The sequence below is a fragment of the Crassostrea angulata genome, chromosome 5, assembly GCF_025612915.1.
Source record: "Crassostrea angulata isolate pt1a10 chromosome 5, ASM2561291v2, whole genome shotgun sequence".
Classification (NCBI taxonomy): domain Eukaryota; kingdom Metazoa; phylum Mollusca; class Bivalvia; order Ostreida; family Ostreidae; genus Magallana; species Magallana angulata.
In genome coordinates, this window is record NC_069115.1 from 1,904,697 (window position 1) to 1,932,003 (window position 27,307).

A 27,307-nucleotide genomic window follows, 5' to 3' on the forward strand; every position below is an offset into this window, starting at 1 on the left:
AAATGCACTTACTTTTGAGATACACTGTAGCTACTGTAGAATTGTTGAGAATTTTTAGTTGCCTGCGATTAAGCACTGTCAGACTTGTATCCATTTTTTTCTCATTTAATAAAAATGAATTATTTGCATGTTTAACATGGTTAACAAATTAATTGTGAAGGTATGTTTTATGCATGTTAGGATTTTTAATTCTCTGAAGCATGTTTTGAAGTTAAGTTATTATACATCAGAGTCAGACTCAACACATTAAATTCTCTCAGTTTTTGTGAGGGGTTGGGTACATAAGACATTTGCAAAAATTCAATATTGATTTGAAGAATCCTACCAAAAGTATTGGAAATATGTGCATTTTTAACGGGCACAATTTTAAAATAAAAGAACACATTAAATTAGAACATAGTCATTTTGATTTTCTGTTTGTAAAACGACATGCTTTTCATTTTTGCACATTTCACTGTAATATGTATTAATTAAATGCAGATATCATACATGAGACATGATAATACTTGTAATTTTTACATTTTTCTTCGATAGCTTTTGATTGACAAGGAAACTCCTCCCCTTGCCTAATTAAGCCCCTCCCCCAACATGGAGAACAGCGAGGGATCGTACCGCACACTTGTCAGTGTCACTCCCCCAGAAGACGAGGAGAAAAAGTCAAATGGCGTCGAGATGAAGAATCTTCTAGAAGAAGATGAAGAGCCACAGGTCAAACCGAGCGGGATGAAAAGGAGTGATACAGCAGATCTTCTTAATCTCACTCTACACCAGGTAAGTCTGTGAGAGAGACAGCAGATCTCCTTAATCTCACTCTACACCAGGTAAGTCTGTGAGAGAGAGAAGATTTCCTTAATCTCACTCTACACCAGGTAAGTCTGTGAGTGAGATCACAGATCTCTGTAATCTCACTCTACAAAAGGTAAGTATGTGAGAGAGACAGCAGATATCCTAAATCTCACTCTAGACCAGGTTAGTCTGTGAGAGAGACAACAGATCTCCTCAATCTCACTCTACACCAGGTAAGTCTGTGAGTGAGATCACAGATCTCTGTAATCTCACTCTAGACCAGGTAAGTCTGTGAGAGAGACAGCAGATCTCCTCAATCTCACTCTACACCAGGTAAGTCTGTGAGTGAGAACATATCTCTTTAATCTCACTCTACACCAGGTAAGTCTGTGAGTGAGATCATAGATCTCTGTAATCTCACTCTACACCAGGTAAGTCTGTGAGAGACACAACAGATCTCCTTAATCTCACTCTACACCAGGTAAGTCTGTGAGAGAGACAGCAGATTTCCTCAATCTCACTCTACACCAGGTAAGTCTGTGAGTGAGATCACATATCTCCTTATTCTCACTCTACACCAGGTAAGTATGTGAGAGAGACAGCAAATCTCCTTAATCTCACTCTACACCAGGTAAGTCTGCGAGTGAGATCACATATCTCCTTAATCTCACTCTACACCAGGTTAGTCTGTGAGTGAGATCACATATCTCCTTAATCTCACTCTAGACCAGGTAAGTCTGTGAGAGAGACAACAGATCTCCTTTACCTCACTTTACACCAGGTAAGTCTGTGAGAGAGACAGCAGATTTCCTTAATCTCACTCTAAACCAGGTAAGTGTGCGAGTGAGATCACATATCTCTTTAATCTCACTCTACACCAGGTAAGTCTGTGAGAGAGACAGCAGATTTCCTTTATCTCACTCTACACCAGGTAAGTCCGTGAGTGAGATCACATATCTCCTTAATCTCACTCTACACCAGGTGAGTCTTTGAGTGAGATCACAAATTTCCTTAATCTCACTCTACACCAGGTGACGTGGGGGTGTTAAGGAAGCATATGGAATCTGAGTAACATGTAATTCCGTGAAATCACAAATCTTAGTTATTATGTACATATTCAATATATAAGCAATGAAACGTAGACAAAAAACAAATAAAAAATACTCAAAGACAATTTTTGCCAGAAATTAGTTTGTATTACGTAGATTTACACATTGATGACATCATGACTAAAAGTTAAATGTCGTGTGAATTTGATCGGAAAGCATTGTAAACATATTCAAAATATAACTAATCTAAGAACTCTAATAAAGTATTATAGTGTGATTTATTGAGAATTGAAAATAAGAATACTGGGGGAGATGTTAGTTTTATCAATCATTCGCTAAAAGGTATGTAAATTTGCTTTTATTTCTCGGCCAGGCTTTCCTCTGTCGTTGTTTACGATATAAAATTCCAACAAGAACAACACTACCCCGTGTATATTGAACTTGAAATTTTATACGTATCGTTAGTTTGATCAATGCTTAAATTGAAAAGTGCTGCTAGAATCCCATGTTGTGTGTTGTTGAAATGCAATTTGCCGTTTTCTGTGCAAACTGTATAAAAGTTGGGAAGGTTTTACGAGAACCGGATGAATAACTTGTTAATAAGGAAAACCATATGGTTCTAGCAGCGGTTTTGATTAAATTGAGATGTTTTGCCTTCACTTGGTATCTTTATTTTATTTTGGAAACCGCGGGGTAGTGTTGTTCTATCTCATTTTATGTTAAGGAATATACGTAAGCTATTTATAGTTGTCACGTGATAATGCACCAATGTGGCAGTAATGAACTACTCGATTTTATTGCACTGACATCTATTTTAAAGGATAATACTAAGTTTTTGATCTTATTCAAAATAATTATTTAAATTCACGATTTTGAATACAACAGTCAAAATAAGACGGCAAATTGCCCATATGCTTCCTTAATACCCCCGCGGAGTCTGTGAGTTAGACTCCTTAATCTCACTCTAAGTAAGTCTAATTGCATCTGTGAACATGGTGAATGAGACAGCCAATCACTTTAATCTCAATCTACATCCTCTATCTACATCAAGTGAGTGTGTGAGTGGGACAGCAGACCTCCTTAATCTCTTGAATAAATATCTTATGATACATCATAAAAGTACATGTATATGAATGTGAATCAAAATAAATTCTGTGAAAGACAATTTGTTTTAAACTTAAAGTTTATTTGACATTTCTGAAATTAAACAAGATGAAATTAAAAAAAAAAATTTCATTCATTTCTCTCTGCCTAGTGTGCTAGAAATGGTGACACTCGTAGCATGGACATCTTACTTCGCTCCATCACGGGAAACGTGAAGAAGAAGATCAACATGCGAGACGAGGAGGGAGTGACGGCCATGCATTACGCGGCCCGCTACAACCAGTATGAGATTGTCAAAATCCTACAGAGCTACGGAGCAGGTAATAAATCACAACCGGTACAAGATCATCAAAATCAGACTTCAAATTTCAAAAATGTAATGCTATTATCCATAATGACTCAAAAATGTACTGCTATTTTTCATAATGCTTATACTAAAAAAAATTACAAATTATACCATATACATGTAGGAAATATTGACATGGTCAGATCATTGTCTTAATGGTCTGTTTGTTGACAGTCTTGGACCTTGTCAGGTCGAGTCTCTCATATACTAATATCTTGGTCCTAATTTATCTAATATAAGGGTGAGAGGATTAGTTGTGTATCATCTGCCCCGATAGTTGCCATTTTTTTCAACTTTCTCTTCTCTTTCAGATATTAATTGCCTTGATGAGGAAGGGTTAACTCCCCTTCATTATGCTGCCCGCTACAAGAGGGAACGACAGAGGCGGGGATCGGAGGCGTTGCTGGACAATCAGGAGGTAGTCATCTGTAGATTGTAGTCCATAGAACAGTGTAGCTGAAAAGTAGTGTAGTCCTAGACAAATAATAGTGTAGTCACAGATTAGTCTTAGAATAGTGGTAGATTAGTCAAAAAGTATAGAGTAGTTCTAGATTCAGTTTGCTCCATACCAAGATGTAGATGTTGTTAAGTTATCTTTCATAATTGTAAAAACTCTTTAATATTTTGATTTTATGAAGAGAAGATGTCATTTAATTGCAGCATGAGTTTTTAATTTTTCATAATCAGACCATAAAGAACCTGAGAAGCTTTAAAAATGAGAAAGAAAAATAAAGCATATTCATTAAACAGGAAGGTTAAATAAAACCTGCTTAGCCTAGTATTAATTGACAGTATAAAATCGTTACTCGTGAAGTGCAACACTTGAGGTTGAGTCTTTTCTTGCCCTGTTAATATTTTTGGAGTGCTATTTATGAAATGATATTTTGTTTTCCAGAAAGTTATTAATAAGTTCAAACTCCATGATTTTGTCTTGTATCAAGTGATGGATATATTTTCAGCTAATAGTCTATTGATTAATGAATTCCTTTTTATATGAGATTGACTATGACTGTATAGGATACCCTTGTTCTCCGGCTGTTTATAAATTTTATATCAGATTCTGGAATGAGTTGTTCTGTTTCAAAACGAGTTAACAGACCTTTAGTTAGTAAATCTTATTTTTGGTCAATTTTCTTTATTCATTTAACTTGAGAAGAAAAACCTCTATGAAATATATTAGGTCTGGGGATTGTTTTTGAATCACCATTCAAGAAAAAAAAATTCAGTCAATGAAATATTGTTGGACATCATGCAATCCCGATAAGAATGCTGAGATATTGGATTGCTCATTTTACATGCTCTAGGGAACAAATGTTGATTCGATTCATATAAAAGGATATATCTTTTTGAGGGGATTATTCTTGATTCAATATTTGAAAAAATCCATTTGAATGAAATATTGTAGAGCCTCAATCTTGAGGAGGTTGATGGGGGAATTCTCATTGAGATAAATGAGATAAATGAGATTGAGGACACAGAAGCTGAGGTATAGTGAGGTATACAGAGGTGCAGTAATTGAGGTATAGCTTGGTCCCATCATGGCCAATGTTATTGAATAGCTTTATTAGCATGAGATGGATGAAAAATTATTTATGATATGTTTTTTTTTACACAATTATGTATGACTCTTGTTTGATGTTTAGTATCATATGCTTGGAATGTGATCTTTTAAATTATACAACACCGATATGCAGTTAGAACATATCCTCTTCTCAGTGATTATAAACCTGTGACAAACATGATATAAAAGGCAAGTTTGTCACAGGTTTATAATCGCTATGACAAACATGATATAAAAGGCAAGTTGGTGAAAACATTAGCGTAAGATCTGTAAATGTTTTATCAGAATGATGATTGTATATTCATAGGCATATGTATATAAATATTGACAGCCATGTACCAGTACAGTTATATCACTTCCTTCAGTCTCTCTCTCTCTCTCTCTCTCTCTCTCTCTCTCTCTCTCTCTCTCTCTGGACAACTTTAATCCATGAACATGACCCGTTTCAGGGAATCAGACCCAAAACAGCGCGGAGAGGACGACCCCCTTCCTCAATCTCTGGTTTAATTGTTAGTTCTACCTCTGATTTGGTTTGGATTTTAAACACAAATACACAGTCACGGTGTGGTTGAAAGTCATGCATTGATCTTGCTTTCATTTAGGACTTTTTTGCAAGTTTTCATCCTGATTATCCTGATTGTAGTAATAAAAGGATTCAGAGAACATTTTGAAATATTAATGGTTGAAATTTGGCTAACAGAGTGTATATGACTCGTACATGAATACTATCTGTTAAACAATGGTCTATGTATTGAATACTGATGAACATTGTTCAGCCATGCACTTGTGTTGAAAGGCAGATTTGGTGTGTTCTGTATTAAAACAATATTCTTCCTTTTTTATGAATATCATGATATTCTTAAGAAGGGTCAAATTTTATTCAATACATTTACTTAAATGTGTTTTATCAAAAAATCAATATCTCTTTTACCAAACAATTCATTGTCGGCTGCATATGATCAAATTTTAATATTATTTAATTTATAACTAGCTTCTGTAACTTAGTTACTCATGTTACTAGTAAGTTTTAAAATTATTTCCAAGCCTATATTCAGGCTTGCTGGGCCAATGGTTTCCATGGTAGGCAGAGAGAGTCCTTGACTCCCCATGGACGGCCACCCGTCTATCACAGGTTTAAACTCCCAGCGTAAAGCGGTACCCAATTTCAGCTGAGTGGAGTCTAATTGAAACACTGAATTGCATAAATTGACTTGTCCAAGGACACAACATGCAGTACTAATAGAGTACCAACTTTTATATCCACAGTAAGATTTGTACCAGCAACCTTGCCACATGCTTGTGACCACTGAGCCACATGCTCCTTCTGAGTTTGTGTGTACCGGTTATACTGACAGCTGCATGATAATGCTTTCTATGCTTTAGTATGCTGTGAACATGAAGCATAGCTGATAAACCACTCTGTGTCATTTTCAAACGCTCAGTTTTATTCTAGTCATAGATAAAGTATTCATCAAACTATAGATAAGCACAAGAGACCTGCATGTAACACTTGAAATGGAGGTTGTTTAAAATTAGCGGTAATGCTTTTGGGGGGAGGGGGGGAGGGAGGGTCATTATATTATTTTAATGAAGACAAGTATAAGTGTATACTATAATAATGACTTATAATTATCTTTCCCTCAATAATGTACTTGTAGGTGAAAGTAACACAGTATCACTTAGACTCACTTTATGCCTGTGCATTCTGAGAAAGCTAAGCCCTGTGGTCACGCCCTTCTCTATCTTTCTTGTACTTTGTGTTAACAGCAACATAATCATCGAGCCATTTCTTTCAGATATCATTTCTTTTATATTTAATATGTTTTTTGCAGAATTTAGATCAAGTTTAATATCTATTCAGTGGAAATTAATACTAATATTGATAAAGCTGCTGAATATCCTATTAAATACTGTGGAATCATTTTAAAATTTCGTGGGGGCCAATTTTCGTGGATGGCTTAAATTTTACAGGTTTGTGGGGACGTAATTTCGTGTATTCTTATAAATCTACAATAGGAAATATGACTTATTACTCTAATTTATCAATTCGTGGAGGATGTTATTTCGTTGATGAGAGGTAACCACGAATTCCATCAAAATTGAGCCACCACGAAATCTAATGATTCCACAGTGCATTGGAGTAAAATAAATGCTTAGAGTCAAGCGTCGCATCAAAACATTTTATAACATGAACAATAATTGAATTATATAAAGGATGTGTTTTTTTTGTCAGTGAATGTAAAAGCTGTAACTGTTGATATTTATCTTCATAAAGAAAACATTCATATTATCCCTTAGATATTAATTAAACGAATTCTTTAATTTGATACGGTCATAGTATTGTATGCAATAATATTCAGGCTAAAACAGCCATATAATTATATAGTATTACATGGTGTGTATCATACATGGTATAGTTATTTCATTGTCTGTCCCTCGCTGTTGTAGGCCAGCACCATACCTCCTAGTCTGTCCGCGGAGGAACTCGCCAGTTCTGACCAGGTGACCACATTCCTGGTTAAGAACGGGGCCGACTTAAACAGGGGAGATAAGTACGGATTGACTCCCCTTCACTACGCGGCCATGAGAGGGAACGAACTGGCCACCAAAGAGCTGTTACAGTTCCGAGGGATTAATTTTGAGGTCACAATTCATTTAAAATCAATTGATTTCGCTTTGAGTATTATAGTACAATCATGTACAGTCAAACTTTGTTATCTCGAACTAGATGGGACTGTTAAAAACTTCAAGATATCCGAATATTAAAGATATCGAGAGTAAAATACTTAAAATTAATTGGTTGGGACTTACAAATCACAACAACATACCAATTGTATTCGAGATATCAGTGTTCGAGATATCCAAGTTCAACTGTATTATTCTTTTTTAAGGCGTCGAGCTAATGCTCGGCAGCCTTCTAGCGATCGTCTGGATTGGCAATCGTTTAAAAATTCATGCACTGCACCGCCCTTTTAATGCGCATAAAAAATAAGTATTACAAGATTTGTATTCCTTTTATTCAACTAATTTGTGTACAAAAAAACCAACTTTGCTTCCCTGGTTATTGACAACTCATTGCATAAGTATAAATTTGCTTAATCAAGAAATGGCGGATGAATACAATAAGGTGCAATGTAAACATTCACTAAAATAGTATTTAAGTTTATCGCTTACATTTTGATTGGAGACTGTGCCCGATAGAAATAAAATTCGATATGTAAATGTATTTGTTATCGGGCATGGTCTCCAAAATAATTGTAAGCGATAAACTTATCTAGAGATTTTGTTGCAATTAATAAACACGATAATGCAGTTGGTTTGGTCGAGCATTTTAGATAGCACGTGTTGTGGATTTGTTTGTAAACAACCATAGCATAGGTGATCTTGTTTCAAACGGGAATTGAAATAAATAAAAGTATGTTTTAATATTATAATTAGATAGGGACACACTGTTAATGTATTCAAATTATGAGCCTGTGAAATGTGCAAAGACTTTTTAAAGCAGAAAGAAATTAATATTTTTTTTTTGAACTTTGAAATTTCTTCGATTTTTGTAACCATGATGAGTTATTGTATTATAAACTCATCATTACCTATTTTATAACGAAATATACTGATTATTGTTTTTGAAAGAGCACAAAACGTAATTTATTTCCATTTTTATTCTAATATTATTTGATAAACGACTATATATATTAGTACAGAAATTCAAATTATTGATATCATTCTATATAAAAGAAAATGTCAGCTTGACGCCTTTGTGGCCGTTCCGGCCTTTGATTTTTAGCTCACCTGAACCGAAGGTTCAAGTGAGCTTTTCTGATCACCCGTTGTCCGTCGTCCGTCCGTCCGTCCGTCCGTCCGTCCGTCCGTCTGTCTGTCCGTCCGTCTGTAAACTTTTCACATTTTTGACTTCTTCTCAAAAACCTTTGGGCCAAATTTAACCAAACTTAATACAAAGCATCCTTATGAAAAGGGGATTCTAAATTGTTAAAATAAAGGGTACAACCCTTTTTAAAGGGGAGATAATTACGAAACAGTGAAAATAGGGTGCATGTCTTTAAAAATCTTCTTCTCAAGAACCACTGCACCAGAAATGCCAATATTTACACAAAAGCTTGTATATATAATGAAGATTCTAAATTGTAAAAATCGTGACTCCCAGACCAAAACTGGGGCCCCAGGCAGGGTTCAAAATTTAACATGGAAATACATTGGAAAAATGTTTAAAAATCTTCTTCTCAAGAACCACTGCACCAGAAAAGCCAACATTTACAAAAAAGCTTGTATATATAGTGAAGATTCTAAATTGTAAAAATCGTGACCCCCGAACCAAAACTGGGGCCTCAGGCGGGGTTCAAAGTTTAACATTGAAATACATTGGAAAAATGTTTAAAAATCTTCTTCTCAAGAACCACTGCACCAGAAATGCCAACATTTACACAAAAGCTTGTATATATAGTGAAGATTCTAAATTGTAAAAATTGTGACCCCCGGACCAAAACTGGGGCCCCAGGCGGGGTTCAAAATTCAACATGGAAATACGTAGGAAAAATGTTTAAAAATCATCTTCTCAAGACCCACTGCACCAGAAATGCCAACATTTACACAAAAGCTTGTATATATAGTGAAGATTCTAAATTATAAAAATCGTGACTCCCGGACCAAAACTAAGGCCCCAGGCGGGGTTTAAAGTTTAACATAGAAATATATATGGAAAATGTTTAAAAATTTTCTTCTTGAGAACTACAATGCTACAGTTTGTGAGATTACAATGCAAGGATCCTCAAATAGTGTAGTTGTTAAAGCCAACCATAAACCCCGGACCAATACTGGGGCCCCAGAAAGGGGTTCAACGTTTAAAATAGAAATAACATATGCTATGAAATAGAATGTTACAAGGAACTGTAGTTCAGGTGAGCGATGTGGCCCATGGGCCTCTTGTTATTTGTATGAGACAAATTGTGAATCAATTTGTTTTTTTTTTATAAAACCATTTTTTCCTTGGTCTTGATTCCTCATCAGAAATTCAACTGTGAACAATGTAATGTAAATGAATTTTTGTTTCCGATAAATTAATTTAGTCATTTTCATTCTCAAATAACCATTTCTATTCCGATAATTAGTTAAATCATTCAACCTTAAAGATAGCATTAGTTGTGATGTCTGATTATATTATAGGCTGAGGACAAACAGGGAATGACCGCTCTTCACATGGCGGCCACACATAACTGCGTAGAAATTGCCAGGATGTTGATCGAGGCGGGCGCCCAGCTGAGGTGTAAGGACAACGAGGACCTGACTCCGCTACACTGCGCGGCCATGGAGGGTAACATCGAGATCGTACAGCTCCTGTTCCAGGCCGGGGCCAAGCAGGACGGGTGGGTGACCATATCCAACGTAAGTATGGCTTACTATCCTATCAGTCAACTTTAACCATATACTGTGGTTTCATCAATATTCATTGAATACCAATTTTTGTAGATTTTATTGAACACCAATTTTTGTAGATTTCGTTGTTAAGTTTATCTCTAAATTAAATGTTCATTGAAGTGCAATTTCTACTAGCATTTTGCATCGATGGGGTCATTGACCACGAATTCACGTATCCTTGAAACTGTGGTTTCCATTAAATCCACAAAAATCGATACCTACAAATCTTAATGAAACCACAGTATTACCTTCTAAAAAAAATTTAACAGGAATAAAAGACCTTTTACTAACATTATATGTATGTGAGCTTTGCCTTATGAGATTGTCTGCTCCTTGTCATCACTCTGAGTATGATATAAATGATGAACACTACTGATGTTCTGTCTTTTGATTGGCTACAGATGGTCACTGACAGGGACTGTGATCAGAACACCTGTCTTCACCTAGCAGTGGAGAACGGACATTACGATGTGGTCAAACTCAGTCTGGACAAGCGGTCGGACGTCAACACGCCCAGCAGTAACTACATGCACCCCCTACATCTGGCTGCCAAAGCAGGAGACATCAGGTATTGCTACTCAGGCTCTGTATGACAGAACTATTTCAATGTATATAACTTCTCAACAGAGAAGGAAAGAAACCAAAGTACCATAGTATCTGAAAAATTAAGATTGAACAATTTTCATACAGTTATGTATTTTAAAAGAAGGATAACCTTTTTGAGTGAAACTGTTGTTAAGTCAGTGGAACACATGGTTCAGTGGTCATTCGTGTTAAACTAGTAACCCAAAGGTTGCTGGTTCAAGCAAGGCTTTTTATCAACATTGTTTCATTCCATCAGATACAATGGGTACTGCTTATGCTAGAGTTTAACATGTGATGGACTGGTTTCCGCTCCAGGGGGAGGCAATGTCTTCATGCCACGAATAATGATCAAACTTATTTGAGTTGTTTAACTTGAGACTATTTGTTTTATGGTTATATCTGAGTGTTTCCATTTTTTCTTGTGTTTAAAGGTGTGTAATTTTATGGTCATCTTTGAATAATTTAATTTTATTTGTAATAAGCAATTTGATTGGCTAAATACACAGAAAAAAAATTATTTTGTATAACCAGGCCCCGCCGTCACCAACTTTCCTCAAGTCAATACTCAGCCTCAAATCTGAGGTTTGACCTCGAATTAATGTACTTTTCTTTAAAGGATTTGAGTTGAGGAGCGAGTTGAGGGATTTGAAAATTTTGGTGACGATGGAGCCTGGTTAGCTATGTAGCCAGACCCCTATGACAACCCCCAGCCGGAACTACTTTTTTTGTGTGTTCATGTAAATATTACAAATGCAAACACATGTTTGTACATCAAGGCCTTCTGCCTGGATTATAACCAGGTTAAATCGGATAATCTTGGCAAAAAATTAACTTATGATATTCCTTAAACGACTCCATGTTTTCTTGTTGTTGTTTGTAGGTGTGTGAAGCTTCTGGTTCAGCACCACGCTAGGATTGACGCGCTGAACGATGAGATGGCAACACCGCTTCATATCGCGGCAGCCTACAACCATAAAGATGTGGTTGACTTCCTCATAGAAATGTAAGGAGCTCAGGGAGACTCATAATATTAGAAGAATCGTTATGTTTTACATTGAAGTACATGTATATTTAAATAATGCAGATGTTCCACAACACCTGTAGAATTATTACCGGTATGTGTTTAGTACACTTCTCAAATTTATGTTAGAGGCTTATTTACAAATGAAAGTGAATGTTTAAGGCTTATGAACATGTAATAGCAGTACATAATTATTCATCAGTTTAGGAATGATTAAACTTCAGAATGGTCAAAAATCTTCCTCAAAGTTTAATTATGCTTTCACTTCTACTTTCATTTCTACACCCCACACCCTGTGTCTGTTTCAGGAAAGCCCCCCTGGAGAAGCGGGACCGAGACAACTACACGCCGCTGTTGATGGCCGCGTATTCGGGTCACGCTGAGTCCCTGGATGCACTGTTGAAGAAAGGTGCAGATTACGAGGCCGTCGATAAAAACGACAAAACGGCGGTGTATCTGGCGGCCGAGGAGGACAAACTAGATGCTCTGAAGGTAAACTAGTCTGATGGTGCTGCAGATATGGCTACAGTGGGTATAGAGAGCAGGCGGGGTCATAAAGTTACTATGTGGTACATGTACTTATGTAGAGGCATAATGTTACAACAGAAGTCTTACTGTGCCCTTTGATTCAGTACTGGTGTCAAGTGGACTTCCTTTATACTATTGTAAACTAAAGGTGCGGTCAGACGTTAAAATTTTCCATCAGATTTTCTATTAGATTTTCTCAGCTGATTTGGTTTTGACTACCGTAATGTCGCGTGTATAACACGCACTTTTTTTCAGCCAAAATTTGATCAAAAGTGGGGGGTGCGTGTTATACATAGGACTAAAATTTTACCCCATTTTTTCAAGCTTGATTCTTAATACCTCGGGAGACGTGACTGCCGATATAGCGTGTTATGCAAGTTGTATGAGTGTATATTTTCTGCTGATATAGCGCGTTATGCAAGTTGTACGAGTGTATACTGAATACTAAATTTACTGCATCAGAAATACCTTATTCTTAGTTTTATTTCCATGTATTGAAATATTTATCCACTCTCAACACTATTTCTTGCATCAAACAAGTTTAAATATCGCCAGTGTATTCGCCATTACGTAAGCAATCACCTGTTGACTCGTCGCGTGGTCAATGTTTGTTTAACAATTTCCGGTGTCAGAAGCATGCACCTGTCTTGTGTCGGACTTCACAGGGTGTTTTCAAATGCATGAAGATTAGCGATTATTCTGATTTTATTAAACTTGATTACTTCGTGTCCAGTTATGCAGTTAAACGTTATTGCTTTACAAAGACACTGCTAAAAATACATCGATCATTTGTACGACTTGATAATGACGATATACGACATACATACGTTTCTTCAGAATGTTTATTTAACTACAATCAATGAGTTTGACTATAATTAATCAATTAAATCATTTCCTTTGATGTTGTTTTGGTTTATATCTGTAAACATTATAACTTTTAAGCTCGGTTGCCGTTCTTCCCTACGTATGATGATCTTCAACTTTTCCACTGTTTTAAGAAGTTTCTAATGATATTTGATACCGCCCATGTAAATCATGCCGTCCTTTTTAAGTAAAATTGTAAGAACTTTGACTCTAATGTCGCTTGGGCAATGTTCCGATCACGAAATTACAGTAATTGCGCTTGGGTTACAAAATTATCATTAAACATCGATAGTTATTTGGAAAAATGGCGGCCGTCGATTTTCATCATTGTGCTATGTTCCGATCACAAAATTAAAGAAATTGCGCATGGATTATAAAATTATCACGAAACATCGATTGTTTTGGGGGAAATTGCGGCCGTTGATTTCGCCATTTTTTGGGTGCGTGTTATACATAGGACCTGCTGTTTTTTCGCTATTTTTTGGTCAACTTTGGGGGTGCGTATTATACACGAGTGCGTATTATACACGATACATTACGGTAAAATAGTACCATGTGACCAAACAAAAGCAAAGTCTGAAGTCGATTGAAAATGTGAAGTGTGTCCGATTTTCAATCGACTGTCTGGTGAGAATCATGACGTCACAATGACTTATTCCTGTGCAACAAAAATATTGAATAGGTTTTAATAATCGAAAATCGATAACAATTGTAAAATTTTGTCATGTGACCACCTCATCAATCGAATTAAATGGACTTACTTGAGCAAGTTGATTGAAAATCTGATAGAAAATCACATTCTGTGACTGCACCTTAACACACACGTCAGTTGGATTCAGTTGAAATATGTCAAGCAAAGTTGAATCCATGGATGAGATTTTTACAAATTTAATGGGAAAACTTTAAAAAAAACAAATGACCATTTCAACCTGGTCTAATCACATACTGTAGAATGAAATTTGTAATTTATTTGGATTACATTATGAAATATTTATGTATTTTTAATATATTTAATATTTAAATTATGATATTTAATAAATAATGATACAATGCAAAATTAGAATGATGCATTTTACTTCTTATAGTATAACACTTAATGTTGCTCTGTGTTGCAGACATATAACTCATTATGTAATAGGTTAATGTGTATTTATTGATATGTACCAAATGTTGCTCGGTGTTGCAGACGATGTTGGCCTACCCTGACGTGCGCCGTCTAGTGGACGTTGGTGATCGCTATGACAACCACCCTTTACACATTGCTGCTCAAGAAGGATACCTCAGCATTGTAAAGGTATGATGAATGCTTGAAGTCAAAGTGAGTTGGTATCCATAAAAGCCTTATATCAAAGAGATAATGCAGGCATGTAGCATCAGGGGAGGGGGGGGTGGCCCCCAATTTTATTCTTGCAGCAAATATTCATAAATTTCAATATAAAAAAGTAAATACACATGGCATTGCCACTTTTTTGAGAAAATGTAAAAAATTGAATTAAAAGGAAGGAAATGAACTGTGAAATTGACCTTATAGGTATGAGTACAGTATACTACCATGGCTTTGAACATTATATAAATAGTGCCTGTTTGGGAGGGTAACAGTTGAAATTGACACCCCGAGAAAACCATTGTCAACCGACGCGAAGCGGAGGTTGACAATGGTTTTTGAGGGGTGTCAATTTCAACTGTTATCCTCCCAAACAGGCACTATTTATTTTGTTATACTGAATGTTTTGATTTTTAAGAAAATTTTACTGCTTTTATATAGGAATAACGTGAATATTACAGCGAACCGTACGGGCATAATTTTCGCGCATGTAACATTTTTTTATGTTACCCGTTGCTAAGTGCGTTGCTAACGCTGAGGGTATAGAAAATATTATTAACTGCGTCTTAACCAATCAGATTTCAGTATTTAACATGAAAGTATAACAAGATAAATTATTGCAGTTTTCAAGTTTTAATTTTGATAATATTTTTGGTCCAAATGGAATTTTAATTGATTTTTTGGAAATGTATAAGACACATGATTTGAGTTGTATCTCTGAGTCCCTGATCTCAGTCACTGGTTGAATTGCTCTGTTGTGATTTCAGTGTCTGATTGAGAATGGAGCAGACTTGGACTGTAAGAATGAAGAGGAACAGACTCCATTACATCTGGCTGCCAAAAATGGAAGAACAAAGTAAGTGTATCATTACAGCAACTTATTACATGGGCAGATGTGCACTTATTACATGGGAATGTGTTCGTGTATTACATGGGAAGATGTGCACGCATTACATGGGAAGATGTGGACGTATTGCATGGGGAGAGGTGCATATATTACATGGGAAGATGTGCACTTATGACATGGGAAGATGTGCATGTATTACATGGGAAGATGTGCACGTATTACATGGGAAGATGTGCACGTATTACATGGGAAGATGTGCACGCATTACATGGGAAGATGTGCACGTATTACATGGGAAGATGTGCACGTATGACATGGGAAGATGTGCACGTATGACATGGGAAGATGTGCACGTATGACATGGGAAGATGTGCACGTATGACATGGGAAGATGTGCACGTATGACATGGGAAGATGTGCACGTATTACATGGGAAGATGTGCACGTATTACATGGGAAGATGTGCTTCACATATGTTGTAAATTGGAGATCTCACAAACTTATGAATCACAAGATATTGCTAATATGATATTGTAACATGATATCCATTGCAAAATTCAGATAAAAGGTGTTTACAAACTCGTAAATTTCAAGACAATTGCATTTCGTGTAAAATGTATATTTCATTTCACTGTTTGCTTAGCACAGGACTTCACTGTGAATATTTTAAGACTTTTTTCCAAAATGTTCAGTGTTGTGTATTTCCAATGCTGGTTGTTTTGTATTACAGCGTGGTCCGGGAGATGGTGATTCGTGATCACTCATCTGTGAACGACGAGGACGAGGACTCCAACACGGCCCTCCACCTGGCCACGCTTCACGGTCACACCAAGGTCGCACTCATCCTCATCAAGAATGGTGCCGATGTGGCTGCCAGGTAAAAACTCTTAACTCATTAATATAAAAACTATAAAAAAAAATATAAAAAAATCACAGAAAGTTGTTTAGTATGTTTATCGAAAATCCAGTTGTCTTTGCCCTTTGCCTTGATTTTTTCGATGTCAATTTCACATTGTAAAATGAACACAACAAAAGTATGTTATGATAACCTGTGGCATTTTGTTTCAGGCTCTAGACTGTCTTATAGTTTAGTATATTGTGTGTGTATATAATCTTGTATTTGGCATTTTTTATGTTTGTGTTAATCGTTGACCTTGACCTATGTGTACTTAATAGGAACTCTGTCCTGTGGACGCCTCTGGATTGTGCCGCAGCCAAGGGTTGGCTGAAAACAGTCAAGTGTCTGCTGGACGCTGATGCTCCCATTGACCCGATGGACAAAACCAAGGTCTGTTGATAAAACAAACATCTATACAGGGTTAATGTTGAACTGACTATAGCTAATGTATGATTGAAATATTACTGAAGTCTTTGTCATCATTCCTTTGGCTGGTCCCCTTTATCTAAATCTATGTCATTACATCACAGACTAGTCCTATATATATATATGTCACTACTGTTATATATTTATGTTATTTCATTACAGTCCACCGGTTCCTTTATATCTATGTTAAGACATTACAGACAACTCCTTGATCTACACCTATATCTATGTCATTTCAATACAGACTCATCCTGAATCTGTGTCATTACACCACAGGCTAGTCCTAAATCTGTGTCATTAAACCACAGACTAGTCCTAAATCTGTGTCATTAAACCACAGACTAGTCCTAAATCTGTGTCATTAAACCACAGACTAGTCCTAAATCTGTGTCATTACACCACAGGCTAGTCCTAAATCTGTGTCATTAAACCACAGACTAGTCCTAAATCTGTGTCATTACACCACAGACTAGTCCTAAATCTGTGTCATTAAACCACAGACTAGTCCTAAATCTGTGTCATTACACCACAGGCTAGTCCTAAATCTATGTCATTAAACCACAGACAAGACCTAAATCTGTGTCATTAAACCACAGACAAGACCTAGATTAATTTTATGTCATTACACCACTGACTAGTCCTATATGTCATTACATTACAGACTAGTCCTAGATTTATGTCATTACAGACTAGTCCTATATCTATGTCATTACACCACTGACTAGTCCTATATCTATGTCATTACACCACAGACTAGTCCTAAATCTGTGTCATTAAACCACAGACTAGTCCTAAATCTGTGTCATTACACCACAGGCTAGTCCTAAATCTGTGTCATTAAACCACAGACTAGTCCTAAATCTGTGTCATTACACCACAGACTAGTCCTAAATCTGTGTCATTAAACCACAGACTAGTCCTAAATCTGTGTCATTAAACCACAGACTAGTCCTAAATCTGTGTCATTACACCACAGGCTAGTCCTAAATCTATGTCATTAAACCACAGACAAGACCTAAATCTGTGTCATTAAACCACAGACAAGACCTAGATTAATTTTATGTCATTACACCACAGACTAGTCCTATATGTCATTTCATTACAGACTAGTCCTAGATTTATGTCATTACAGACTAGTCCTATATCTATGTCATTACACCACAGACTAGTCCTATATCTATGTCATTACACCACAGACTAGTCCTATATCTACGTCATTACATTACATACTACTCATATATATCTCTATATTTATGTCATTACACCACAGACTAGTCCTATATGTCATTACATTACAGACTTGTCCTACATTTATGTCATTACAGACTAGTCCTATATCTATGTCATTACACCACAGACTAGTCCTATATCTACGTCATTACATTACATACTACTCATATATATCCTTATATTTATGTTATTATCTGACAAATCACTCCATTACATCTGTGTTTTATTACATTACAGACTACTCCCCTTCATCTGGCCTCTCGTTACGGACATGCTGATGTTGTGAAATGTCTGCTGGATCACCAGGCGAACGTCTCACAGCGAGACACTGACGGCAATAACTGCCTGGATATGGCCATCGACAACAACAAACCGTGAGTCGGCTTGTACTTCTCTCCGTGATTTAATCCCTTTTTTTAATAAAGAGGCTTAGTGGTGAACAAATAACCAATCAGATTTACTTCAACTTTTTTTAGCTACAATTATATATATACTATTACCTATGGAAAAAAACATGATATCAATTATTTTATGTAAAAGTATTGGATATTTTCTCATAATTACCTTCATTCAGACCCAGCTGTCACCAAGTTTTTTCATATCAATTCTTAGCCTCAAGTAGTAGACGTTTAAACATACATGCCAACTGACCCCATTTTGTAGGGTCAGACCCGATTTTTCGACCCTTTACCCGAGTATTTTTATGACCCGGCAGGTCATGCTTTTCACCCAATTTTTGTCAAACAACCCGAAAATCTCCCGATTTCCTGATTTGGTTCGTAAATTACGTTGGCGTTTGACTTCCAGTTATGAACCCAAGCTGAGCTTGGATTTACGTAAACAATGCCGATGGCTATAACAGACACATTATTAAGTGTTAATTATTATCGTGAGTTGTTTTGACAAACCAAAGGTTAAAATCATAAATTGTTATGGCTTCCAATAAGAAAAGGTCTTCATCGGGGCCAGCAGAATCAAAACCAACAAAAAGAAAATGATATTTTTGTACCTAGTATCAACATATCTGTGAAAACGAATTCCCATGGGTAAAACAAAGTAATCGAGTACAAAACGAGGCTTTTTGTGTTCTATGTAACGCACATTTGAATATTGGATTTTGTGCCCAAAATGATCTGACTTAACATTCAAAAATGCGAAGTTAAAATGCTTTTTAATACACAAAAGTCTTCCAAGTCACTTACAACTTTCATGTCATCATTTACAGAGTTCAAAAGCAAGGTTAATGTAGCAAAAACTCTTTTTGCATTTTTTTTTAGCTGAACACAACCTACCATTTTCTGTGTCAGATCACTTTCCAAAATTCAAAATCAGCAACTGTTAGTTAAAATGCTTCTTTGCAATAAAGTATTACACATAAGTTTTAACACATATTTCTATAGTATATACCTGTGAAATGCATGGCAAATATGTCATGAATGTCATTACTCTCTATGACCAGATATTTTACTTTCCAAATCTGGTCATGTCCAGATTTTCACATGTTGGAGGTTGGCAAGTATGCGTTTAAAGGATGTGAGTTGAGGATGAGTCGAGGAGTGAGTTGAAGAATTAGTTAAGGGATGAGTTGAGGAGTGAGTTGAAGAATTAGTTAAGGGATGAGTTGAGGAGTGAGTTTAAGAATTAGTTAAGGTGTTGAGTTGGGAAGTGAGTTATGGGGACGAGTTGAAGAATGGGTTAATGGATGAGTTGAAGAACAAGTTAAAATATGAGTTGAGGAGTGAGGTAAGGGATAAGTTGAAGAATGGGTTGACTGATTTGAAAATTTTGGTGACAGTGGGAGCCAGAGCTTTTCTTCTAAAGGAGATTAATAAAGCCTTAAATTGGTCAAAACCATTCATCCCTCTTAATCATTGTTAATTAAAACAAACATAATGGGTTTTCTCTTTTTGTTACACAGAGAGGTTGCCCTGGTGGTCATCAACAGCAATAAGTGGGAGGAGGCTATGAGGAACGAGACCCCGGATCTGGCGACAGGGCTACGCACCACACCCATGAGGAAGCTCATCAAGAAAATGCCAGGTGAGTACAGGTAGCACAACAGGTGGGGACAGATGAGAGAACAGGTGGGTACAGGTAGCACAACAGGTGGGGACAGATGAGAGAACAAGTTGGAACATGTAACGCATCAGGGGATCATCATACAAACATATATACTTATCTGCTTTTATTTTTTTTAGCAGAAAAATAAATTTAGATTCGCAATAATTTACACTTATCATCTAATGTACATGGGGGGAAATTTGCCCACCTTTTTTTTTGCCTATTTAACCATCATTGGCAGGGTTGAATTTAAGACAGGGCGAATTCCAATGTCTTAAATTATCTCTATTTAAACACAACTGTGTCTGGTCGAATTCAAGATGGGGCGAAATTGTTTGCAAGTGTAGAAGGGCAAAAATGATGTCACAGTGGGGGAAAAATAACCCTGATTATGCAGTATTAGGATGGTCCTGATTTTCTCGTCCACAGATGTTGCTGAAGCTGCGTTTTTGCGATGTATGACAACAAACCACAAAAACCCTGAGTATCCTGACTACAAATGTACGTTTAACTACGAATTCCTGGACGACACATACTCCAACTGGACTGAACAAGGCAGTAGTGAAGGGTCCGCATCAGGTGAGAGAGAGAGAGAGAGACAGAGAGTATTATTCAATTATAATGAAACAAGATGTTTTCTTTGGTCTAAATTTAATTTTTTTAACTAATTATTTTTATTTCATTGAATTTTGCTACATTGCTTACATATGAAACAAACAGGAAGAGTTTATGGTGAGAATCTGAGTTATTTTTTTCATACACATTGTTCGCTTTTTGTCACGTAAACTGTTTATACTTGTAGTATTTGTTTAGAACTCTCTCTTTACGCTGATTGTAAAATGTCTTCATTTTTACAGTGAGAAGAAAAATGTTCACTTTGTGATAGATTTTGATAACTCTGTGATCAGTGATTTTATAGAAATGTTTTTGAGATTTTTTTTTGATGTGTAATTACAGTATGTTATAGACATTCATTTGAAACAGACTAGTATAAAGTCACATTTTTGCTTTGTTCACAAGCTTTGTTAATTTATATTAACAGTAAAGTTAGAGATCAAGTAGGAGGTCAGTTCTCAGTAGGCTTGTCTCTAGAAGTTGAAGTAGGAGGAAGAAATAAATAAGTAGGCAGGGGTTCATAAGGTCTAGCTTATAGCTAGATTGTGTTTGAATGCAATGAAAGCCGGGGAATTACGTCATTTTAGACAGGGGGGAATTCCTCACTCCCCGGGTCTTAGAGACAACCGTGACTCATAACGTCAGATGCCAGGATACAAATCAGCTGCTGTGTCAAACTCGTTGCAGCGCCAGTAATTGTAAATGTTTCAATCTGTTTATCCCCCTCCGATGGAAGTTCCATACAGAGAATCAGATCATTCAGGGTTGATTTGCCTGTCAGTTGAATAGAACACATAGCAACAGTGTGATGTTTGGCATGATAATTACTAATCATGAAATGAACAGCTGAATAATTAATATAGAAATAAAAGCATTGGTTTTATACTAGTATGTAGTTGTAATCAGTACAGTACTGCGAAACAATGGCAAAAAAAAGAATAGAGAGAGAGAGAGAGAGAGAGAATAGAAACTTTGGAACTGTTCATTTTCTTGTTTTTATATATATATATATATATATATATATATATATATATATATATATATATATATATATATATATATATATATATATATTGAAGTCTGTCAACTCTAGATCACCAAAATACGAAAACAATTTAACAGAACATCGGAGCCATCTTTTGATATATTTGGGGAAACATTTTGTCTTGGTGTATATCAAGTACTAAATTATCAAAGTCTCATTGTTATAAAGGGTCCAGTGTATTCCGATACCAGCAACAGGTCAATTGAAGGGGCCATTGAACTTCTGCGCTCTGTGTGCAGTATTTTAGAAATTATAATCTTACTAGGTGTGTCAAATTTGTTCACCATTTCTTTGACCTTGAATAGAATCAGTTGCTGACATGATTTTTGCATTATTCTTGAGTGAATTAATAAAAAGAGAACAAAAATGTTTAAAATTGTCAAAATTTGCCAACATTTCATTGACTTTGATTAGAAACAATATTATTGTTTTATGTTGCATTTTTTTAAATGTAGATCAGGTGAAATGGAAGTTTTAATAGTCTGTCACTGTCAGTAATTTTTTGCCCTATTTCTGTATAATACTGTCAACAAACTTTATTCGTGTGCGAGAAATTATGAGAGCCTCGTCGCAAATATTTCTTTTTACGGACCAGTCATAACCAGTATCTTGTATATATCAGTTTTCAGTTAATCCACATTTTTTATCGCGTAAATAAGTTGTGCAAGCCAAGTAATATCTCTAGGAAAACGCAAAATAAAGTCTAAATGAATAAAAGTTGTTTACAGTATACAGTCAGTATCTCACCATGGGGAGAGAGAAAGCTTCTAACAGAACAATCTTTGTCTTTTTGTCTATATCAGACTTTGTTGTTGTAGCAGTAGAAGGATAATTATGTAATTTAAATTTGTGCATTTAAAAAGAATTGGAAAGGAAAGGTTCATTGAAATCCCTCAAAGTATGTCTCCTTTTTATATTCGTGGATCTGATAGCGATTTGTTTTGTTATTTATACACTTAGGAAGGTTCATTAAAATCCCTCAAATCACTTCTTCTTAAGGTGGAATAACACATCCTCATAAAATGGCTGACCTCGGATCGAAACGACATTTCGTTTTATTAAAAGGATTTTATCGACAGTAACATATAACTTACCTCATAGCCGAGTGGATAAAGTGTCGGGCTCGTGATCCATACATACCAAGTTCGAATCCCGCAGGGGCTTTTGTTGTTACTTACTGAATTGATTTTTTTAGATATTCATTTTTTATTCCTAATTTGCAAATTTTTCGCTTATTTGACATATGTATAGTTTATTTATCATTATATCTTTCATAATCAAATAATTATCTGTTAATTTGAGTGACTTTTTTCCAGGTGTGTTATTCCACCTTAAATATTTGTGGATCTGATAGTGACTTGTTTTGTTGTTTACACAGGAAGTGTATACAACGAGGACTTCTCTCTGAACGTGGCGGCCCGGCCCTACACCTCCGACTCGAGTGAGATGAAGAACAACCACCCACTGATGATTATGGTAGGCGAAGGTTAAAAAAATTAATGCACTGTTTTCTTAACCATTTCAAAATACAGTCAAACTTCTCGAACTAGATGGGACTGTTTAAAAACTTCGAGATATCCGAGTATTGGAGATATCGAGAGTAAAATACTTAAAAAATAAGTAGTTGGGACTTACAAATCACTTCGACATATTCATTGTATTCGAGATATCAGTGTTTGAGATATCAAAGTTTAACTTTACATGTATAATGCGACAGGCAGGTCCTTTGTTTTGCAAGGGAGAAATACACCAAATTCATATTTCAAAATTTAACCTTCAAATGAAAATTAAGTTATAATTCCACTTTTTAATATGACAATAAAATTTATCAATGCACCTAATGCAGTGGTACTCAAGAAAAAAGTGACAATGCTACAAAATTCACAAGGATATGAGCTTGGTTGTGATTAAATCAGGGCTTTTTACCTAACAATTTCATATACAATATTCTGATTGTAGGTGCATTCTAAGCGAGAGGACTTGCTGGCCCACCCACTGGTCAACGCCTTACTGCGCCACAAGTGGAACAGCTTCGGCCGGACCTTCTACTACATGAACTTCCTCATCTACGCCATCTTCCTCACCTTTCTGACCGGCTACATTGTGTCCACACCCCCTCCGTTTGTAGTGTAAGTATACAGCCATATTGTACCTTACGTTAATGGAGCAGTTACTTGAATATCATGTGAAAACAGCATTTATGTGATTGTCACATTGATAGAGTATTATTAACAAGAACGTAACAGAATTTTAATTATTGAATATTATGCATATACATGAAAGTTATGTGAATTATTATAGGCCTAGAGCATTTACATGAATATCATGTGAAAATGGAGTCTACATGAATGTCACATGAAAAGAGGGATTACATGAATGTCATCTGTAAAAAGTATTTAAATGAATGTCACATGAAAAAAGCGTTCAGAATAATGTCACTGGAAGAGAACATATACAAGAATATCACACTAATAGAGCCTTAATTTACATGAAAGTCGTGAAAAAAAATGAAAAGCATGTCTGACTCAAAAGAGCTTTAATTTAGATATAAATGGCACACGTTGATGTAGCATTAAGAGTGGTCCATGACCTTATTGATTCACGGATGATTTTAATTGAGTAATAAACTTTTGAATGATCAATTTCAATACTGTAGATTCCTTATTTTTCGCAAGAACTTAATTCCTTGATTCAACAATTGTCCATCAAATTGCGAAAACATAAAATCACAAATGCCAAAATTTTATCATAGTTTTATGTAGTTTACATAAGACATAGTCTGAAAACTAAAAGTGAGGTTTTAAAATTCGCAAGATGGGCTTCTTGCGATTTTACGGGGATATTAATTCCTCGCGTTCAATTAAGAATTAACAGTATTCTAATGTCACATTATTGAAGTGCTTCACAAGTAGATATTTTGGTGATGTGTTTGTGTTTCACAGCTATCAGGAACTGAACGTCTCGTCTCAGACGTCGGAGAGAGTGGCCTGCAATCTCTCACTCTCCCTGTACAACCCAGCCAATGACAAATTCGACCAGCCGCTGTTCGCCACTATAGGAAAATATGTCATTATGGCTCTGGCTGCGTGGAACTTACTACGAGAGGTGCGAGATTCAATGCATATTGTTGCATAATAAACAAAACAGAAATAAAGCTAACTGCTTACTTTTGTCAGTGCATATCATAAAGCTTCATGAAAAATAACAAGCACCAAAACAAACATTTGCTTTACCCACATGAGTACTTGCTATCAAAAATTTCCAAAATAGTTCTTTCAGTACCTACTTTCAAATTGTTCACTTCTCTTACGCCTATTATAATTGCCTTCAACTTTTGGGAGTTGGGGATGTAAACTTGTGTAACAATGCTTCAACAATGTAGTTACATGTATAAACGTTGATGTTTCTGTCGTTTCCAGCTGCTACAAATCTACCAGGCTAAGCTTCAGTACCTGGGCTTTGAGAACCTGATTGAGTGGGTCACCTACGTCTGTGCCCTGCTGCTGGTCATAGACTTCGAGAACTGCCAGAAAAACACCGGCTTCAGATTCGTAAGGCACCTATAGACAAGTCTAGCTTACGTGGGCGAAAGGCTGTTTAAGATTTTCCGTTTGTGTTAATTCAAAGAACATAAGCTACATGCCTTACTATGCATCAGAATTTGAGAATGTCAAATTACAGCTTCATTTCTAGAATTGTATAACGTGAGATACATTACTGAAATTTTAGAGGTATTCACATTTATGGTGTGTTTTACATGATGTAGTTTTATATTTGAAAAAAAAAAACATGGCTAAATGTATTTGGCTGAAATTTCGAGCAAATACACAATTTTCAGCTATTCGAAATCAATCCCTAGTTAAAGGTGAAATTGTTCATATCCATCTAATTTGACAATCAGCTCATGTGTACTCACTGACTTGTTATTATAGACTAGTGTTTTTAAGTAGATTTAATGCAAAGCACTGGTGCTCCAAATAGCTTTTGGATGTTGATCATACTGCAAGCCAATTTGGGAATAAGAGTGACTTCCCTTTGAGGTGCAATATATAGTTATGGTCATCATTTGTTGTAGCAATGGCAGTGGTCGCTGGGCGCAGTAGCCATCTTCCTGTTGTCTATTGTTTTGTAATGTTCTGGGTTTGTTGTAGCAATGGCAGTGGTTGCTGGGCGCGGTAGCCATCTTCCTGTTGTGTATTGTTTTGTAATGTTCTCCGTTTGTTGTAGCAATGGCAGTGGTCGCTGGGCGCGGTAGCCATCTTCCTGTCCTGGATTAACCTGGTTCTCTTCCTCCAGAAGTTCCCACGGTTTGGAATCTACGTTGTCATGTTCAAGGACATCCTGAACACCTTCTTACAGTTCGCCGTTGTTTTCTTTCTCTTTATCGTGGCGTTCGGTCTCGGGTTTTACGTTCTCCTCCAGAATCAGGTAAGACAATCTTTCTATAGGCTTTGAATAGTTGGTGCTTACCATTGTATTCAGAAATTGAAAGACTGAACAAATTTAATGCACTAAATCTAAACTCAACAAAAAAATGGCTTCTTTAATGCCAAATACTAGATCTTGCATTTGCATATAAAAAGGATTGATATAGTCCAGTTTGATTGATCAACTTTGAGCATATGGTTACAATATTTCCATTGCAGGTTTGCCATATTTTTGCATTTTTAACAAATTTTTTTCCTGTGTAGGATGCCTTTGCCACTGTGTGGGAGTCCCTGATAAAGACAACGGTGATGATGATTGGAGAGTTTGAATACCAGGACATTTTCTACGGCAATGATATCGATTTTTACCCAGAAATCACCTACATCATGTTCTGCGTATTCATGATCTGCATGTCCATCATCATCATGAACTTACTGGTAAGAACTGAATCACCCTGAACTTACTGGTAAGAAACGAATTGTCATGAACTTACTGGTAAGAACTAAGTCATCATGAACTTACTGGTAAGAACTGAATCATCATGAACTTAAAGGTAAGAACTAAGTCATTATGAAATTACTGGTAAGAACTGAACCATCATGAACTTACTGGTAAGAACTGAATCATCATGAACTTACTGGTAAGAACTGAATCACCCTGAACTTACTGGTAAGAACTGAATCACCATGAACTTACTGGTAAGAACTGAATCATCATGAACTTACTGGTAAGAACTGAATCACCATGAACTTACTGGTAAGAACTGAATCATCATGAACTTACTGGTAAGAACTGAATCACATTGAACTTACTGGTAAGAATTGAATCATCATGAACTTACTGGTAAGAACTGAATCACCCTGAACTTACTGGTAAGAACTGAATCATCATGAACTTACTGGTAAGAAACGAATTGTCAGAAACATACAGGTAAGAACTGAATCATCATGAACTTACTGGTAAGAAACGAATTGTCATAAACATACGGGTAAGAACTGAATTGTCAAGAACTTACTGGTAAGAGTTGAATTATGATTAAGATTACTTATATTTTTTACAACATTTAGTTTGGTGCAAAGTGCATAGTGCATCCACCTTACTATGTTTGAATATACTTATATTACTCTAACAGTCATTTATTTAAAGAAAATTCAAT

At 36.0% G+C, this 27,307-nt stretch overlaps 1 protein-coding gene across 4 annotated transcripts in view; it reads left to right on the top strand.

Moving 5' to 3' along the window:
* The window catches only part of LOC128185989 (transient receptor potential cation channel subfamily A member 1 homolog), a 30,662-nt gene that overhangs the window by 603 nt on the left and 2,752 nt on the right, over positions 1-27,307 (top strand). The window contains exons 2-23 of one of the 4 annotated variants that reach the window (XM_052855716.1): positions 535-771; positions 3,091-3,259; positions 3,597-3,703; positions 4,691-4,771; positions 7,295-7,489; positions 10,028-10,246; positions 10,681-10,847; positions 11,745-11,867; positions 12,194-12,377; positions 14,464-14,571; positions 15,369-15,457; positions 16,179-16,325; positions 16,625-16,736; positions 18,240-18,376; positions 19,921-20,042; positions 20,493-20,642; positions 23,102-23,199; positions 23,683-23,852; positions 24,666-24,828; positions 25,143-25,274; positions 25,951-26,151; positions 26,415-26,588. In XM_052855716.1, the coding sequence (XP_052711676.1) occupies positions 589-771; positions 3,091-3,259; positions 3,597-3,703; positions 4,691-4,771; positions 7,295-7,489; positions 10,028-10,246; positions 10,681-10,847; positions 11,745-11,867; positions 12,194-12,377; positions 14,464-14,571; positions 15,369-15,457; positions 16,179-16,325; positions 16,625-16,736; positions 18,240-18,376; positions 19,921-20,042; positions 20,493-20,642; positions 23,102-23,199; positions 23,683-23,852; positions 24,666-24,828; positions 25,143-25,274; positions 25,951-26,151; positions 26,415-26,588 (3,231 nt within the window). In that variant the 5' untranslated portion in view covers positions 535-588. Of the gene's footprint in view, positions 1-534; positions 772-791; positions 822-1,801; positions 1,818-3,090; positions 3,260-3,596; positions 3,704-4,690; positions 4,772-7,294; positions 7,490-10,027; positions 10,247-10,680; positions 10,848-11,744; positions 11,868-12,193; positions 12,378-14,463; positions 14,572-15,368; positions 15,458-16,178; positions 16,326-16,624; positions 16,737-18,239; positions 18,377-19,920; positions 20,043-20,492; positions 20,643-23,101; positions 23,200-23,682; positions 23,853-24,665; positions 24,829-25,142; positions 25,275-25,950; positions 26,152-26,414; positions 26,589-27,307 lie in introns of those variants that run through there. The other 3 variants (XM_052855719.1, XM_052855718.1, XM_052855717.1) reach the window with 3 other exon arrangements.